This window comes from Hyperolius riggenbachi, chromosome 1, assembly GCF_040937935.1.
Source record: "Hyperolius riggenbachi isolate aHypRig1 chromosome 1, aHypRig1.pri, whole genome shotgun sequence".
In the NCBI taxonomy this organism is placed as follows: Eukaryota; Metazoa; Chordata; class Amphibia; order Anura; family Hyperoliidae; genus Hyperolius; species Hyperolius riggenbachi.
In genome coordinates, this window is record NC_090646.1 from 561,312,408 (window position 1) to 561,332,681 (window position 20,274).

Consider the following 20,274-nt stretch of genomic DNA (forward strand, 5'->3'; position numbering starts at 1 on the left):
GATAAATGTGAGCTTAGAGCACTTGCTACTTGGGAAGATTGCTCTTTTATTTATGATCTCCGTTGGACATAGCTGGTTGGTGGGGAGATGGAGTTCCACATCCCTTTTTTCCAATTTGTACTTATTTTTACCTCTGCCTCTTCTCTTTTCTTTCTTACCCTCCTCCCAATGTTGAAAAAGTGCAACAATCAAGCTAGCACAACAATTCCCAAGAAAATGGTAGTGTGCCTTCTCTTAGACTTGGTGATATAGGGATTGGAAATTGAGGCCTTGCATATTTTACCTGAGGAGATATATATATATATATATATATATATATATATATATATATATATATATATATATATATATATATATATATATATATATATATATATATATTTATTTTTTTGGTTGTTTTTTTTTTTTTGGGTGTTATGACCACAGTTTAATCTTGTACCCTAATTGTACTATAGATGCCTTATACAACAAAGATTGAATTGTTAACGTCTATATCTTGTCCATTTGCTTGTTACATGTATTAAAGGGAACCCAAAGGGAAATAAATGTGCCAAGTTTAACTTACCTGGGGCTTCTACCAGCCCCCTGTAGTTCTCCTGGTCCCTCGTCCTCGTTCTGCTATTCTCCCTTCTGCTGCTGTGCCTCTTTGAATGCTGGCCGATTGGGCAAGTTGCAGGCTACTGTGCATGTGCAGCCTAGGCCACGCCTCCTCAATAGTGCTCCTATAGCCGGTCGCTTTTGGCGCATGGGCAGTTGCAATTTTAAAAAACTGCACAAGCGCAGAATGGTCCCGAACATGGGAGCGCAATCATGAGAGCACAGCTGCTGAAGGGAGAAGAGCGAGATGATGGAAAGGGACCAGAAGAACTGCAGGGGGCTGAAAGAAGCCCCAGGTAAGTTAAACTGGCCGCCTTTAGGTTCCCTTTAAAAAAAAAAAAAAAAGTTTAAGCGGAAAGATATATTTAATAACTGAAGGACAAGCAGGCATATTAAAACATCCTGCTGGAGCCTCCTAAAGGCTCCAGGACGTGTTTATAAGTTAATCAGCGCTGCTGCTGCTGTGCGTATGCACATGCACACGCTCCCGCGCGTGCATGTGAGCTCAGTAAAAAGAAAAAAACACAACATGGAAAGAAATACACCTTTATTCCAAAAAAATATATTGTCACCATACTTTGTACTGGGGACATGATTTAAAATCTTGTGATAACCAGGACAAATAGGCAGATAAAATGTGTGGGTTTTATGTACAGTAGCAGTGTTTATATTAAACTATAGGGGATAAAATTGGAGAAATGGTGTATTTTTTTCTTTTCTTTTTTTTTCCTTGTTTTTCCCTTTAAAATGCATAGAAAATAAAGTAATTCCTGAAAACTAATATCCACCCCAAAAAGCCTAATTGATGGTGAAAAAACTCAAGATATAGATCAGTTCATTGTGCTTAGTAATGATTAAGCTATTGGCAAATGAAAGGGATGAGCACTGCAAGATGAAAATCGCTCTTGTACATTAGGGTAAAAAACCCCTTTGGGGTGAAGTGGTTAAACACCGTATTCAGTTAAAGTCAGTACACTGTAGAAACTGTAGTTCCTGATCAAAATAGACCAATTCTCAATAGATTCATCTTTTACCTGTGTATTTGTTTTTGATGAGAACTCTACACTGTGGATCCTCCCTAAAATAAAATCTACACTGATTGTTTTCCAGCCGCTGCTCATGAAACATACATCTTATTAATTGCTAAGCAAAGTTTATGGGTCCCTTTTGAGTCTGGAAGGGAAAATAATTGATTTTCTCTTCTGTTTAGATAAAGAATAATATATACCAAAAGTAGCCTGAATAATTCCATGAACATATTGCTTGTAAGCAGACCTTGCAATCAGACAGTGAATAAAAACTAATATTGTTGCTTGCACCACAGCTGCGATACTAATAAAAGTAAAGAATGACTTAAGAATAGCTGGAAGATGTGAGCGCAATCTGTATGTGATATTATCTGTGAGTAAAACATTCATCAGCTTCAGGATTCGCTGTGCTCTTGTGCCCCAGGAGCGACAGATACTGTGTTAGGAGCGACAGCTTTCTGTACTATGCCACTGGAGTGTCTTCTGCAGGTATTACAGGCAGCCTAGCAGTCAACAAGACTTAAAGGGAACCTGAATTAAGTTTAAAAACTTCCACTTACCTGTGCCTTCTCCCAGCCCCTGCAGCCGTCCTGCCCCACGCCGGTACCCAACGATCCTCCGGTCCCCTGCCACGGCTCAGTTTCTCTTCCTTCAGTCACCGTCCACTGCGTCTGCGTGGCGCTGGCCGTGCACATCCTCGTTTGCGCTCCCGTCGCCAGGGGTGACCTGCACAGACGCAGCAGAGATGTTCTCATACTGCGTTGCGCTTGCGCAGGACCCTTCCGGCCACGGGTGCGTGAACGAGGATGCATGCGGCCAGAGCCACGCAGGCACAGTGACCGTAGACTTGCAAGTCAGCGGTGAAGAAACTGAGCCGTGGCAGGGGACTGGAGGACCTTTGTGTACCAGCGTAGGACAGGACGGCGACGGGGCTGGGAGAAGCCACAGGTAAGTGAATCCATTTTTTTTTTTATTTTTTTTTTTTTTTTATACTTATTTCAGGGTTGCACATCTGTAAGAAAAGGGATATGGTGGAGGCTGCCATATTTATTTCCTTTTGTGCTAGTTGTGTGACTATCCTGCTGATCCACTGCCTCTAATACTTTAAAGGGGAACTAAAGTGAGAAGAATATCGAGGCTGCCATATTTATTTCCTTTTAAACAATACACATTGCCTGGCAGCCCTGCTGATCTATTTGGCTTCGGAAGTGTCTGAATCACACCAGAAGCATGCATGCAGCTAATCTTTTCTAATCTGACAATAATGTCAGAAACACCTGATCTGCTGCATGCTTATTCGGGGTCTATGGCTAAAAGTATTAGAGGCAGAGGATCAGCAGGACAGCCAGGCATCTGGTTTTGTTTAAAAGGAAATAAATATGGCAGCCTCCATATAACTCTTGCTTCAGTTGTCCTTTAAATCATAGACCATGAACAAGCATATCAGGTGTTTCTGACATTAGCTGCATGCTTGTTTTGGTGTGATTTAGTCACTAGTGCAGCCAAATTGACCAGCAGGGCTGCCAGGCAGGTATTGTGTAAAAGGAAATTAATATGACAGCCTGTATACTCTTCTTCAGTTGTCCTTTGAGCTGTGTACACATATTCCATTAGTGTTGCCTAGCAGGATGAAGTACACAGGTGAAGCTGCGGGGAATGAACCCTGTACAGACACATCACTGCTGCTGTGGGGGGTGGGTAGGAGGGGTGACAGTGCAGCACACAATGGCTATCATTCATAAAGGACCAGTCGGTAGTGCGGGAAAACACCGTTCTTCTCCGCAACCGGTACTTAAGACTTCTGGGTGGTCATTCATAAATAAGTTGCCTGTTGCGATACAAGTGCGGCGGTTTTCTGGAGGAAGCTGGCGGTAGCGTGGCGGAAGACATGCGGAAACATAAAAGCTGCCCGATTCCCTCCGTGCGCTCCTCTGTCTGATGCTGCTTGGGAGGTCCGTCCCATTCATTTACACGTAATCCGCCCGCTACTGTCGAGCAAGCGGTATTTTCCTTCTGCATACCGCTTGCTCTAATCTTTATGAATGGACGTGTTTGTAACTTTTTCTAGATAAATCTAGAAAAACTCCGCACAAGGCGGAAATGTTTCGCTCTGCACGGGAATGTAAGGCCCGGTTCACATTAGCGGTGGCCGTCCGGAATCGCCGTGCCGGAGCCGGACCGCTTGCAGAACGGACGGAACGGACGCACGGCATGGCAATGAAAGCCTATGCGTCCGTTCACATGCGTCCGTTCTGCCGGACCGGATCCGGGCCGGATCCGGACTCCGGCGTCCGTTCCAACATGCGCTATTTTTGGGTCCGGCTCCTCCGGCAGCCGTATCCGGGGCGGAGCCGGACTGCACCATCCGGCCAATACAAAGCAATGAGAACCGGAGAGCGCACAACACACTGGCTAAAAATCCGGATGTTCTACCCCACTTCCTATGCGGATTGTTGCGGCGATTTTGGATGGGGACACATGGGCAAGCATTTTGGAGTGGAGCAGCAGTGACTTTACACGAGCTGGAGATGTTGGCAGCATGTCGGAGGTGGAGGTGAGTGCTAAACAGCAGAGGGCCTGATTCCACAGGTCCCCCTTCTGCTGACCTCCCAGACCCCAACATTTTATTAGGTTTGTACTTAACTTTTGCCAAACGGATCCGGATCGCATCCTGATGAACACCTGATGCAACCTGACCGGATCCAGATCGGATCCGTACGGTTCCGATCCGGATCCGGTCCGGATCCGGTCAGGTCATCCGGTCCGTTTGGCAGACAACCGCAAGTGTGAACCGGGCCTAAGCTTTTCATGCGGAAAGAGCCTTTATGAATGGGGATTTTGCTGAGTGCTCGGTAAAGTCAGCGGTATTAAGCATTTCCGCATGCGGAAATGCTTTATGAATGATAGCCAAAGGAGCAGCCTCTAGTGGATAGGTAAGAAAGGTAATGACGCACTTGGAGGTTGCTGTATTTTGAAGATCTGGTGGTCTTTATACACAAACTACATAGAAGTGGTATAACTGGCCAATCAAAATTGCATGCGTATGCAACTCAAGACCCAGATTAACAGATGTCTACATATTCAAATGTATGCTGGAGATGAGTTATTGGTCTTTGACTACTGTCCTGGTTGGCCTTATTCTGCAGCAGGAATGAATACACGTAAACTGAGTAACTGCATGCAGTTAAATAGACCTCTTTGTTTTTAGTTCCAGTTTTTGTTTTATGAAGTGTCATGTTAAACGTACAGTACTCGTCAAATTAGATCATTAATTGTAGTCCTAGTCTGTGTCAAATATTTCTGTACCTGTAAGCTACATGCACTAGGGATGACCAATGGAATGGTAATTTTTCAGACTTCCATGCAATTTAATGTCTGTTGCATATGTATTGGAATTTCACATTCAGATGCAGTTGCTGCTGATTTGAATTTTTGAAGGAACCAATATATAAGATGCATGCAATTTGCATAAAACTTACATGCCAGTCAGAAAAAATAGCATCTCCTTGATCAACTCTAGCCAGTATAGATAGCAAGCATCCCCTCAGGTTGTACTTTGCTTGCAGTATTCAGAGAACTGTGTTCCTTCATGTGCAGGGCTGTGGAGTCGAGGAGTCAAACAATTTTTGGGTACCTGGAGATTGTGGTTTCATAAAATGAGAAGTCGGAGGATTTTTGTAGACACTCCATAGCCCTGCAAGGACTGTAGAGTCAGAGCAATTTTGGGTACCTGGATTCGGAGTTGGTTGTTTGGAGTGATGATTTTTGTACCAACTCCACAGCTGTGTTCATGTCAGTGTTAGCTTCCACTAAGGGGGGCACGAAACAAGGCCAGTACTTGTGATGGCAACAGAGACCTGTACTGGGAGGACCCCAAGTCTTGGTATGTAAAGCTGTAAGAGTATCTCTGTTAGTAGCTTTTGATGGTCCATAGTGTTCTATGCAAATACAAGCTGTTACATTATTCTCATACATTTATGTAGCACCGATTCCTGTTCTTTGTGAAGTACAATTAATATAGAACTTGTTGTTTTATGCCTGAAATGTATCGTTGGTAACCTGGCAGATGACCAGTTTTGTGTGAGATTTATATGACGTTGGAGCTGGATATGTTCTTTACTGCAGATTCTAGCCAGAGCAGAACTGAGGACAGTTTGGAGCTTAGTATTTACGCACATCAGCAGCTATCACCTCCAGGTTTCCTTGGTTCTGTTTTAGCTTTTTAGAAATAAAGCCAGAGTTTGCTCAGGGTGTCAGGCCCTGCCAGATGTAATAAATACAACTTTACACGAGCCCTTTTATGGTGTGTTTGGATGGAGAAGCAGTGTTGAGCTTCTCTTTATCAGTGGTGAGAATAAGCATGTTGCAGAAGCACACTTTGTCCTTTTTTTCAGAAGGCAGATAGGTCTGCAGTCTGGCCATGTATGGTGGGACATCTTTGGGTTGAAAAATGTTATGTCACTACAGATATGGATACTGATGAGCTTCTATTTGGAGAGTCACCCAGCTATCGGGGTATTGGCATTGTGTGTGTGAGTCTCATCTGAGTCTTTACATCCCAGCATACAAGGCTAGCTTCATTTTCACTGTCCAAACCTCCTCATCTGTCCTCTGACCTGAAAAGATCCCTTCATAACTAGTTGCTCTGTATGGCCACAAGATGGAGCCAAGTAATCCATTAAGAATTCATACAGAAAGTCAGTCTAATCTGTGTTACGTCTTTGTGTAGATTTATTGGCACGCGTTTATCAGAAAACCAACATGTTTCTTGTACCAGGAGAGGATGGCACAGAATGTTGAAACAGAACCAAATAAGATATTGCTTCGTTTTTGTTAAGGTAATGGGGTAGCTGTGCCTTTTTTATTTTAATCATATTTACAGAGCAAAAAAATCGCAGGCATGTAGAAACCATATCGAAAAGGAAAAATAGGAATATCCAAGTGTTACGAGTGCTGAACACCAGCAAAATCATTTGCATTCAGTGTAGCGTTTACTACAACCATCATTTACCCACACACAAATCACACCTGAAAAGCTTCACTTTCTGCTTTAAGGGATTAAAGTGGATCCAAGAAACTTTTTTTACTCATTGCATAATTGTTCCTTTTCATATAGTTTATAGGGCATTCCTCAAGCCAAATACTTTTTTTGTTTTGTTTTAGTACTCTGATTCCCTATGAACTAAACAAGCCTCGTCCAGAGCTTCTCCAGGGTGCCTTGGCACTTTGAGAGCCATGTAGCAAGGGCTTATGGGAGCTAAGTCTCGGCAGCAGGAGGAGGAAGTTACTAGCCATAGATTTTCAGAGGGTAGGAGGAGAGGGGAGTGACGTTTTCACAGGCTGAGGGCTGGAGATGCACAGCAGCTTGCCTGTGTGTAATGTGACAAACAGAACATGGCCGCTCTCATTGCATCACAGGAATAAATAATCATAAACTGTTGACGCTGTTAGCAGCTAGATTTGCTGTGTAAACGAACTGAACTTTAGAAAAGATACATAGACAAGTTACTTGTTATAGTTAGTTTTTCATCACGGATCCGCTTTAAGTAATAGTGAGATTATACTGGCTGCTCAGAGCAGGAGCTCTTGTTTCTCTGCTTTTCAAACCTGGGACTGATCAAGTCATCATAGACAAGAAGTGGTTTTCTTTCTCAGCCTCGGCCTGTACTGAGGCCGGATACAGACCTTCTATGACAGTAAATCTGGATTAATTAGCTATGCACATTGTGTTGTACATGGTATTTCAATCTATATTGAAAATACTTTGCTTCAGGATGAATGAGGATAGGGAAACATAGTTTCTCTTTTACGAAGTTAGGATCACTTTCATGCAGTGATATAATCATTTAAATTACTGTACAGTAAAATGACATTAAAGGACAACTGTAATGTAACTGCAATATTTTTCCTTTTAAACAATACCTGTTGCCCGGCAGTCCTGCTGCTCCTCTGCCTGCAATACTTTTAGCCATAGACCCTGAACAAGCATGCAGCAGATCACGTGATTCTATAATCCTTGTCAGACCCGACAAGATTAGCTGCATGCTTGTTTCAGGTGTTATTCAGCCACTACTGCTGCCAAATAGATCAGCAAGGCTGCTAGGCAACTGGTATTGTTTAAAAGGAAATACATATGGCAGCCTCCATATCCCTCTCATTACAGATGAGAACAATGATGCAAACTTTACTCTGGACATATAAATGTCTCATTAAAGCCTTCATTTACTAGGACTTCATTTGAAGTGAAAATAAAATTAAGACTTCCAGTTTTTCATGTCTGATTCATTTTTTGTATTCCTTATATGTTGTTAATGCTGATGCATTCCCTCCTCCTTTAGGACCCTAAAGGCATTGCTTTTCGAAGGGGGTGGGGGGAAATGCTTTGCTCTCTACATTCAGTAGATCCTTGTTGGCAGTTGAGTGGTGGTTGCTGAACCAGCACAGAGCAGATCACCTGACCCAGTTCACCGCCTCACACTGCTGAGAGATTTTCTGAAGCAGGGTTTTAAGCATGGTCAAGGGACAGTAACAATATCTGTGGGAAACTTTAGACAAGTGGTTGGGTTTGAAAATAAAAGATGTGCAGGGAAAAACATTAAACTTGATCTCTGTAGTATCCAGTGCATAGGAAAATACAAACATAAGAATTTTTTTGCAGTGTTTAGAGGGTTGATGTTGTCTTAATCACAGGCTACTTTTAAAGCTTTAAAGCACACCTGCAGTGAGATGGAGGCTGGCATTTATTTCCTTTTAAACAATGCTAGTTGCCTGGAATCCTGCTGATCTTTCTGGCAGCAGTCCTATCTGAATCACATAACTGAAACAAGCATGCAGCTAATCCAATCAGTCAGAGCACCTGATCTGCATGCTTGTTTAGGGTATATGGTTTAAATTATTAGAGACTGAGGATCAGCAGGCAGTGCCGTTTCTTGGGCAGTGCAGGCAGGGTGACCGCACTGGGGGCGCAGATCGGCAAGTAGAAGGGAGGGCGCAGACGGGACATAACTGCTAGGGATCTGGTGGCACATGGTGCAGCCAAATGGAAGAAGATACCAGCTTAATCACCTTCCCTGACGCCTCCTGGGCTGCCTGCCTCAGATGTCAAGTCATCATCACATCACCACTGCGTGATGACACCTGATGTCCTGTAGCAGTACTGCAGGCTGTCAGTGTGCGGCGCCCATTGCCTGTGTGTTTTCCTGGTCCCTGCTTCCTCCTGGATGTGTGGCTGGTCACTAGTAAGTAGGCAGATCTACTTGTGACCTGTGGCTGTGCGACTGTGCCTAAAGAGTAATGGTGCGCGAGTCCACGGGGGTGGGGGGGTATGGGAGCGCAATTTTTACACCCTCGCCCTGGGAGTAATTTAGCCTAGAAACTGCCCTGTCAGCAGGACTGCCAGGCAAGCTGCATTGTTTAAAAGGAAATGTCAGCCTCCATTTTCCTCTCACTTCAGGGGTCCTTTAACCTCTTCCGGACCGCATTGGTTGAAATATATGTCCTGTTTGTGGGTGCTTACTTCTGACACGATGTAGATTTCAACTTCTCTGCGCGTTCCCCCTGCTGCAACTCACTCACCCTGCCGTCGATATGGCAGCAGAGCTCTGTGAGCGGTCCTGGAGCCGATTTCATTGGCTCCTGACCCCATCATCACTGTGAACCAATCTTATTGGCTCACCTTGATGACAGGATCAGGAGCCAATGAAATCTGCTCCTGACCGACTCACAGAGCTCTGCTGCCATAGAGACAACAGAGCAGGTGGGCTGAGGCAATGGGTGTGCGGCGTGAACAGCGACAGTGGTGATTCCGTGCAGCGTGATGTCCGTGAGCCCCAATATTTGGTACCTGCCGTCTTTGGTCCTTTAGGGGGTCAGAGACTGCTGGTACTAAAGTGGTTGAAGTAAACCTGAGGCCTAGGGAACAAGATGTTTACTTACCTGGTACTCCTTCCAGACTCTACCCCGCCCCCCCCCCAATAGTCTGCAAGGCCCCTCGGTGTCCTCTGGGTCCCCTCCGTTGCTCTGCTGTCAACCTAATTAATTAAAGTCAGGTACGGGCTACTGGATGTGCACTGTCTCTTATGTGCGCTTTCTTTATTGCGCTCTGGTGGCCAGGAGTGGTATGCGCATACACAGATTGAAGTAAAAACTACCCATGTGCAGAATGCTTCTGGACACGACTGTAGTTGAGGAGGCGCATGGCTGAGACAGTGCATGCGCAGTAGCATGAGGCCCAGCCAGTCGTGGTGGGGACCAAGAGGACACCAAGTGACCCGACAGATTACGGGGGGCTGGAAGAAGCCCCAGTTAAGTAAAAGTCATATTGTTCTCAACCTGCACGCCCCATCTCGGTTTAGATAAACGTTAAGTGACGGAAACCGTAAAAACCTATACCGTTTGTGTCAAAAATGCTAATATTAAAAATTAGGTAGAGAAATCTGTGTGTGTGTGCGCGTGTGTGTACACAAACGTTCATGTCTGGCCATCCCACAATATGAATAGCTGCCAGGATGCTCCTGCATCTGGTCTGCATGATAGGAGGCATTGTAATGTGTGCTCAGTGGGGAATTCTTCACTCACTATGTTCTCACAGCATTATCAAGTGTAGGAGGAGGTGAGACAACACTCCAGAGTCCAAGTGTTTACCGCCCCACACAAATCCAGCCTTGTTTGCCAAGCAACAGGAGAACAAATCGGGTAAATGCAAGATGGAATGAAGTGTAGGAGTTGCTGCTAGAGCACAGAAGCCAGGAAATGTGAGAATGATGCAGAACAGTACTCAATAAAACTATTACAGTACAATTCAGTGAAATATTTCACTAAGGGAGCGTCCGACAAACAGTGGTTGTGCTCAATGGTCTTGGCATTGCTGTTGGGCACCTAACTCCATATGCCTTCCAGTTTTCCAACACAGACAAGTGCTAATATTTCTCAAGAATTTTTTTTTTGTTTTTCATATCTAAATGTATGGAATTGGAAGCCAAACCACGTATTGCTCGAGGGGCATAGATATTTATTTATGCAACTTAATGAAAAGCAAATGAGCAGTGAAAATTGCTCTGGTCTTGAAGTGGATCACCACTTTCATACAGGACCACCAATTTCCCATGTATTTAACAGCAGTTCAGTGTTACCCCTTTACTTATAAAGTAATAGTCATATTTATGGCACTATGACGGTGGCAATCATCTTAAAATGTGGAGAACCGACAAGAAAAGTCTTCTCTTTGTTTCTCCATTTTTAATATATAAATAGTCGCTAAGCCTTTGTAGATGCCACCAATGTGTCCTCTGATTCAGACGTACCACATCCATTTTTTTTTTTCTTTTGTTAGCGGTGTTGTATGGAGAGGTAGTAACTTCTGATACGTGGTTGTGCTGTCAGTTTGCACATTGCTGAGGTTTTCCAGCAGTTCCTGTCTCTTTGACTTTTATGGCTGTGTGAAACCTGGAGGTCCCTGGGACAGTAAATGAGGATCAATAAAACTCATCTGTCTACAATAAAAATGTTTTTATCTATTTATCTCTTGCCCCGTTGGAGAGATGTGCTCCCTTCCTGTCAGGGCAGAAATAAGGAAAACTTTTCTGAAATGGCAGTAAAAACCCCAAAGAAATGCTAACCTTTTTTCCACTCCATTTAAAACGAAAATGACATTTTTGACTGGAACTGTGATTACTTTATATCATCTGCAAAGGTTGCAACATTACTCTTTATTCCATGCACTACAGTATATCAATAGTACATTGAAAAGGATTGGCCCTATTACTGATCCTTGTGGAAGCCCACTGCTGGCTGTTTCTCGTTTTGCTTTTTACACCACTCTTCTTTATCCACATGCCCACATTTTACCCTTGTCCGTGTCCTCAGCTTCTGCACCGGGCATTGTGGGGCCCAGTGTCAATACCTTTTGCAGAGTCTAAGCATACCACATCAATTGCTTTTCCAAGATCTAAGTTTGTATCCACCACTCAAAAACTGAGAATGTTGGTTTTGATTAAAACCAACATGAAAGAAAATCACAGAAACTAAGATTAAGTGGCCTATAACTCCACTCCTTTAGTACTGGGGAATGGATTCCATATGAGCTAGTCTTATCTGTCTTCATTTCATTAAAACGTGTCTGTTCTGTTAGCCAATCTATGCTATATGAGGTAGACTCTGAACCACCCATAGCTGTATTGCAAGACAAGGCTACCTTCTTAATAAAGACAGAAGCAAATCGTGCATTTAAAATCTCATCTAAAGCTCAGTCATCCTCACTTGAGTTCCCTGCCTGATTTTTATTTATTTATTTGTAGAAACTACATTCTAAGCCTTCTTTGTTTTGGAATTTATGGACCAATATAACCTCGAATATAAGTCGACTCCAATACTTGACCCTCTTAACCTCCATGGCGGTTATCCTAAGCTAGGGTCAGGGCGGAAAACCGCAGCTAAGAGCGGTGATCCTGACCTCTGCTCGGGGTGGCCGCCGGAGGCTGAATGCAGAGCAATGCGCGCAGCAGGAGCGTTTCTACATACCTCACGGGGATCCTGACGTCTGCTGGCATTCTTCTTCCTCTCCTCCGGGGGTCTGCTTCCTGCTGGTGAGATCGCTGGCTGTCGTCATGACGACAGCCAGCAATTTCACTTTAGAGTTGCAGCGCCACCTGGAGGATGGAGGCTTAACTGCAGCGCTGGAGCCAGGGAGGTGAGTGATTGCTGGGGTGCTGCAGATCTCCCTGGCAGCATGATTTTTTTCCAGGTTTTAGGGTCTGAAAGGGTGCAAAAAAATTGCACCGCTTTTAGACCTGATAATCTGGAAAGAATCAGAACGCCAAGGGGGCTAAGCTGGATTTTTTTATTGACTCAAGGTCTACCCAGCAAATGTAATGGCTGCACTTGGGGACTAGGAAGAATTAACTCCTTTACTCTGGGACCAGGAGGGGTTAATGTCTGCACTGCATAAAGTATTGCAGCCATTAACCCCTCCTGTCACTAATTGCAGCTGATAACTACTCCAGGACCCCAATTGCAGCAAATGTTTACTCCCCTTCCTGCAGCCCAGTATTTCCCTCCCCCCTGCCCCTTTCCTTGTTAATTGTTGTGGCCAGAACTTTCAGAACTGTACTTTCTTGGCATTTCCTTTATCACGAAAGTGTCACTTACCACTGGGTAAATTGCTGCAAATGGGAATGTCACGAATAGTACACACATTACTCAGTGTGCTCAGTGTTGCCTGGGACTCGTGTATAAGTCGGCCCCTTTACTTTTATTTAGTGAGTCAGAGCTACATTTCTACACTAGTCATGTATATGTTACGGCCAGAACCCGTAATGTGGCGATTCGCCGCTTTCCGCAATATAGCGGCTTCCACTGGGCATAAAAGATAGTGGATGCCGCTATATTGCGGAAAGCGGCGAATCGCGACGGCAGGTTTGGTATGCCATGGTAGTTCATCTCCACACTCAGATCCTCTGGTAAGCGTCAAGCTCTTTCCTCAGCGCTAGTCGCTGTCTTTTTCTCTTGTGCACGCAGCACCTTTATGGCTAATTGCACCTTATTTACAGCGTTATTACGCTGATTATATGCACTGTATCACTTTCAATTTATCTGGTTGGTACTGGTCTTTCTTCTTCAAGCACTATGGTCACTTTTTAGCATGTTTTTCACTGTCCTTGTTGCTGGATCACTTTTTTGCTTAGCAGGGTAGATTTTTACATCAGTATTTTTACTTTATATGTATTCAGGGGCATTACTGTTTGTTGATACTCTTGTGGAGATTTATTTATACATTAATCATGGACTGTTATCTTATTATTATTACATGGCTGCTCACATTGGTTTTAAGTGCTTTTATGTTTGTTGAATAAAGATGATGAATTGATTATAATTGATGGAGTGGTGCGGTATTTAAAGGGGACTACTGTTCTTTGTTAGCCTTGTACCACCAACTTATAAGTCAATAGCAACTGCGCCTGCACGGCCCTGGCAACGATCGTTTCGGGGCCAAGTTGGTCCCCTTTGTCAAGGCATAGGGCAAGGCATTTTATTTGCCCTATGTCTTGACAAAGGGGACTGACTTGGCCCCAAAATGATCGTTGGCGATAGCGGTCAAATGCGGTATTGGTGTGTTATGAGACAATAAAATCAGAATCCGAATCAATTTATTTTCGCCAAGTAAGTTTGCACCTACAAGGAATTTGTCTTGGCAGTTGCTTCACAAACACAAACAAAAACAATACAATGACAGACAGTGTGAATATTACAAGTTAAGGACATTATAAGTATAGTGGCAGTAAGCAATGTGAGAATTGTTCATGTTTAGTTCTGTGCTGATTACTTTCAGTCCTAGCAGCTCTAACGTGGTTCAGCATTAAGTATGGCTACCGCTTGAGGAAAAAAACTGTTCCTGTGTCTAGAGGTTTTGGTAGCGATTGACCGGAATCTTACTCCTGAAGGCATGCGCTGGAAGATGGAGTGAGCTGGGTGAGAGGGGTCAGAGGCAATTTTGGTTGCTCTCTTTCTGCACCTGCTAGTGTAAAGATCCTGCAGGGAAGGTAAGCTACAGCCAATTATCCTTTCCGCTGATCGGATGATGCGCTGCAGCCTCCCCTTTTCTAATGCTGAGCAGGAGCTGAACCATACAGTCATGGATGATGTTATGGTGGATTCGATGATTGCAGTGTAGAACTGCACCATTAGATTTTGAGGTAGGCCAAACTTTTTCAGCTGCCGCAGATGGTACATTCTCTGTTGTGCTTTCTTGACAACAGTGGCGGTGTTGTTGTCCCATTTTAAGTCGTTTGAGATCGTGGACCCAAGAAACTTGAATGACTCTACTTGGCTTATTGTGGATCCATTTATGGTTAAGGGGAGGTGCTGGGGGGAGATCTCCTAAAGTCTATTATCATCTCCATGGTTTTGAGAGCATTTAGTTCCAAGTTGTTGCTGCTGCACCAGGAGGAAAGCTGTCCCACCACATGCCTGTATGCAGACACGTTCCCTAACCTGGTTTGTGTGTGGAACCTTCTTCACGATTCACTGTATGACCTGTCATTGGGTTCCAGCACCAGCTACACTCCCAATGGTGTGCGATCTTTAGGACTGAGCACACCCGTCCTCATTCGCGCTCTTGTTGCCAGGAGTGCTATGCATTCAGTAGGACGCTCCCAGTGAAGTGAGCAGAAGCAAGGACGTGCACGGCTGCACAGGTGCAGTTGCCATCGACTTGTAAGGTGGCCAAAGTGAAAGTGAGGCGCGGCGGGGGAATGGAGGAACCTTGAGGATCGGCGGGGGACAGGATGTCTTCAGGGGACAGTAGTCTGCAGTACTGCTCATTCGTTTACCTGATTTGAGCCTCTGTGATCACTATAATGAATGAGCTAATTATGCAGCAGCAACTTAAAATGTAACTGTCAGGCATAAAATAAAAAATCTATTTGTTATTGTTATCTGGTAAACAAGTAATAAAGATGCTAACCAGGCAATCCAAAAGTTAAAAATTACTTTTACTTTTCTTGTCCATAAAACATCATTCCCCATTTTCCCTGGCTCTTATTTTGTACATCTGCCACACAAAGGCAGACACACAGCAGGGCATGCTGGGTTTTCTTTTTTTTCTTCTTTACTTCCCCTCAGACATAACTAATGTAGCCTGATTGGCTAAAGCCTCTTTCCCTGCCGTTTTTCCCTTCAAAACCTCTGTTCCTCTCTGATTGGCCAGTATTTCTCATGCTTAGACAATGCACTTTCTACTGCAGAGCTGGGTGGGAGTGTCTGAAGACTGTGAGGAGGGCAGGCAATGATGCACAGAGTACGGGAGGAAATTGTCAGGATTGGCTTCAAGATAGACACAGTCAGAATGGAAAATACTGTACTAAGGATTTTCTTTTTTTCTTTCTATACAAAAATCACTAAAATCAAAATGTGGACAGTGCAAAACATATGTTATGTAAGTAGAGCAAGTGTATATATTATGTATGTATGTATAAATAATTTTTTTCTGAGATAGTATAGCTGGCAGCTCCTCTTTAAATGAGTACCACTGCGTCCGCATGGGTGCCACCATTCGGCCGCAATCAGCCCTGGTAACTGGCTTAGTCCCGTCAGTCAGGCTCTTCTGCGCATGTACATGGCTGAGCCTATTACTGGGGCTGTTGCTGAACGGAGGCACCTGGGAGGACGGCGAGGGACACATCTGTGCTCATGGGGCTGGAGGAAGCCTGGCGTAAGTATAAAATCTTTCTAATTCCCGCTCTCTCGGGTTTCCTTATAACCATTCCTGACGTTTGTTTTGGTTCTGTTTTGTCTCTGTCTCTAAGGAGCTGGTGAAGCAGAAGGTGAAGCGACAGTTAACAAAGCAGCAAAAAGCTGTCATCAGAAGAAGACTACAGAAGGGAGAAGCCAATGTGTTCACTAAGCAGCGCAGAGAAAATATGTTTGATATTAAGTGCACCGTGGATGCTGCCAGCTTCTGGGGATAGACACTTGCAGATGCTGGAACCTTCACTTTTCAAGGCTATGCAGTTAAAATAAAATTACTAACACATCTAACTACATCATTGATGTAATACAGTTTTCTGATCAGTAAACAGAGATATTTATAGATCTTTCTTGTTTTTCTTTTCTGGACAACCACGTAGAAGGCAGAAAGCAAAACGTGAGTGATGTACAGAAGTTAGATTTTCCTGGGACAACCTGATCATGTGTAATCCTGTAGTGTGAAAATCTAGTATCCATATAGGTGCTTCAGTAACAGCCCAATAATTTGCCTTTTATGAATTCTTAATATGTGGTTGCTGGTTGCTGGCGAATAAAATAACTGCTATGGTTTTGCAGTGCCTCTGAGGTCACACGTGTCCCTCCCATACTGTCACATCCCATTACAGCAAGAAGTCCAAACTTAAAATGTCTATCATTTTTATTGATTTCAGCAAGGCTTGGTGTACAGAGGCGCCAGAGTAGAATAAAAACGTTTAAAAACTGTCTAAAAGAGGGGGATGTTCAGGTGGACTTACCTCCCTAGAAAATATAAAACTCAATTGAGTCACAATATATCAAAACAATTTTTTTTATTTAACTTCACTTAGCTATATAAATATTTGTTTTGATATATTGTGACTCAATTGAGTTTTATATTTTCGAGGGAGGTAAGTCCACCTGAACATCCCCCTCTTTTAGACAGTTTTTAAACGTTTTTATTCTACTCTGGCGCCTCTGTACACCAAGCCTTGCTGAAATCTTGGTTCCACCCTCGGTGGAGGGGTGCTACCCCGTTTCCTATCTACAGAGAGTGACATCTTAAAAACCTGAGTGGGGTCAGGTTCTAATACTCCCCACCTGCACTTGAAGTGGTTGCCTATGGGTAACCCATGTTTGTGAGTATATCTAAATATTTTGCTTGAAACCACAACCAACTTAAAAATACTACACCATATTGGGCTCTCGATTTCTTTGTTCTTCCAAACATCATTTTTATTGAGGAAATCTTTCAAACTGTCATTTTGATTTCTAACGGCAGCCTCAGAAAGGGTAAATGGTAAATCTATGTTGAAATATGTTTTCACTGGATCTGGCAACAGTTTGTCTTTTTAAAGTGAAATTTAAGTGAAAATAAACTGAGATACAGTTGTATCTATCCAACTCCTAAAAATGACTTTTAGATAACCCCAAGTTATATGTTTAAAAACTGACAAAAGTATCAAAGCGATACAGCTAAAATGATTAAAATCATCCACAGATTGCATTCCACCTTGGTTTAGGCAAAACCTATAGCATACATCAACATTGAAAAGTTTAGTGCACATCCATTAAATTCTATTCAGTCCAAATCCATTACTATTCAAACTTAAATCGATTCTTCCTTATTGCCTACATTTTGTTCAATTCGAATTATACATGGCAAATCCAACACTCACAAGATATCTCTGACCACTGCTAGACTGGTCAGATATGCACGTATCGAGGAGGCCTTGGAGCCTCAGGATCCTGGTGCCAATGTTCAGTGGTTGAACTCCGGTAGCAAAGCGATACCATACACAACATGTACCTTGGCAATCCAGTCCTTGCATGTCAGATACCTCAAAAAACAGACCTCCTATAGCCTAATACAGTTAAAAACATTAAATCCTTTATTATAAAAATCCACTCACATGGGCCTCCTTTCACTAAAGGGTGCTAACCTAGTTAGCATGCCTAAAAGCTTTGGTCGTGCAAACTAAGGCGCTAAGTAGTTTGCACGTCTAAAGCGTTTACTGATCGCGCGCAAAGTTTAGCGGTGCGTGTGAAACGTCGCACCATTCGCGTGTTAATTAAATAGCTTATCAGGCTATTTAGCACGCGGAGGGTGCGACGTGTTGCATGCAGCGCAAACTTTTGCTCGCGTATTAGCGCGTGCAAAGTGCCTTTGCTCGTGCTAAGGGGCTTTTTACTGGCATGCTAACACTTAGCACCCTTTAGTGAATCAAGCCCATGGTCTTCAAATTATACATCCGCATAGAGTTTTTGGACGGCTCTCTCTGCCTAATTTGGGCAGGTGTGCGTTGCAACTCCCCTCAGATAAGTGCTCTCATCTGTCATTCACTGCCATCCACTTCCTGATATATCCAGTCTCCGCCCTATTTATTTCGTCACTGCCTCATGACTCATTAGGGGCATGGGGACTGGACATTGTATCAGGACTCTTCTCTGATGTAACAAGCAGCCATTGGCTGCAATCCCAGCTAATGTAACAGGCAGCTATTGGTTGCTATACCGACGGCATCCTCTGTTTATCCCATCACCGAGCAGCTTTTGGCTACAGTTGCTGATGTCACAGATCTCTGTGTTAACCCTTATGTGTTTTTTTTTAATTTTCATACGCCCACTTGTTTCTATTACTTTTTTTGTTACTCTCCTATTGACTACTTTGCATCTCATTCAAATTCCTGTTTGTGCACATAGGCAGTCAGTATCATTAGTCCATATATTCTTTACCATACCCATTCAGTTTCCACATATACATTTCTTAAAATTATATATGACCATTGCATCCACCTTCAAAAGATCACAGGCTGCATATATTCCTTGCCATAATATTTAACTATCAGCTATGAAGCAGTTCAAATCAAGATCTATGTTTATGTCCACAGGGCTGTAAGCATCTCATGCTGTAAATCCATCTAGTCCCCCTCCTGGTCCTGGATACTTGTCTGACCTTATGACGCTCCCTCCAGCTATATTTGACTTTCCCAAGTCCACAAAAATCGAGGCCTCCAGGATCACTATTATGCCGGATCCTGAAGTGCTCCGACACACAGGCCCATATGCAATTCACTTTTTTCACCTGTGTTTTCTCCTAGGAGATAATATTTTTCATCTTCGATTTAGACACATTCTTCAGCACTCCGCAATTGAAAAAGTACCAAAAAGCTGGTTAAGAAGTACTATCAACATTATTTTAAGTGTTTTCTTGCTTTCTGGTGGTTTAAAAAGCATTTTATTGAACAGTTTGAAAATATCAACCTTAGAGAAAACTAAGGAGAAAAAGATAATTGCATATGTACCACTGTGTCCACTGAAGCCGCTTCTTATATTCCTTGTATGCTCCTGTACACTAGGTTTTAATACTCTGGTAGTTCTACCAACATATTGTTTTCCATAATTGCACCACAACATACAGTGGTGTGAAAAACTTTGCCCCCTTCCTAATTTCTTATTCTTTTGCATGTTTGTCACACTTAAAGAGACACTGAAGCAAAAAAAATAATGATATTATGATTTGTATGTGTAGCACAGCTAAGAAATAAAACATTAAGATCAGATACATCAGTGTAATTGTTTCCAGTACAGGAAGAGTTAAGAAACTCCAGTTATCTCTATGCAAAAAAGCCATTAATCTCTACGACTTTCAAAGTCGTGGATAGGGCTGTCTTCTGACTTTTATTATCTCAACTGTAAGTGAACAGTTTTCTTTTTATCTGCTAGAGGAGAGGTCATTAGTTCACAGACTGCTCTGAAAGAATCATTTTGAATGCTGAGTGTTGTGTAATCTGCACATATTATAGAATGATGCAATGTTAGAAAACACACTATATACCTGAAAATAAAAATATGAGAATATTTTCTTTGCTGCTAATCTTCTAGTAATTATTCATAGTACACAACCAATTCATTATATCATATATTTTTTTCGCTTCAGTGTCTCTTTAAAGGGACACTTAAATCAAACAAAAAAAATGAGTTTTACTCACCTGGGGCTTCCAGTAGCCCCCTGCAGCTGTCCGGTGCCCTCGCCATCTCCCTCCGATCCTCCTGGCCCCGCCGGCAGCCACTTCCTGTTTCGGTGACAGGAGCTGACAGGCTGGGGACGTGAGTGATTCTTCGCGTTCCTGGCCACAATAGCGCCATCTATGCTGCTATAGCATATATCATATACCAGCATAGAGGGTGGTAATGCGACTGGGAACATGAAGAATCACTCGCGTCCCCAGCCTGTCAGCTCCTGTCACCGAAACAGGACACTTACGTTTTGTTTGACTTAAGTGTCCATTTGTGTGACAAACATGCAAAAGAATAAGAAATCAGGAAGGGGCAAATAGTTTTTCACACCACTGTATATACCACTCCAATGCTATTACTTGTTATACTTTGTAAAATCTTAAAAGTATGTTTCTTGGTAAATGACACTACC

General features: G+C 43.2%; 1 protein-coding gene across 1 annotated transcript in view; it reads left to right on the top strand.

Annotated features, from left to right (window-relative positions):
* The window catches only part of RIOK2 (RIO kinase 2), a 65,347-nt gene extending 49,136 nt beyond the window's left edge, over positions 1–16,211 (top strand). The window contains exon 10 of the mRNA XM_068247489.1: positions 15,926–16,211. Coding sequence (XP_068103590.1) covers positions 15,926–16,087 — 162 coding nt within the window. The 3' untranslated portion in view covers positions 16,088–16,211. The remainder of the gene's footprint in view (positions 1–15,925) is intronic.
* Positions 16,212–20,274: the final 4,063 nt, after the last annotated feature.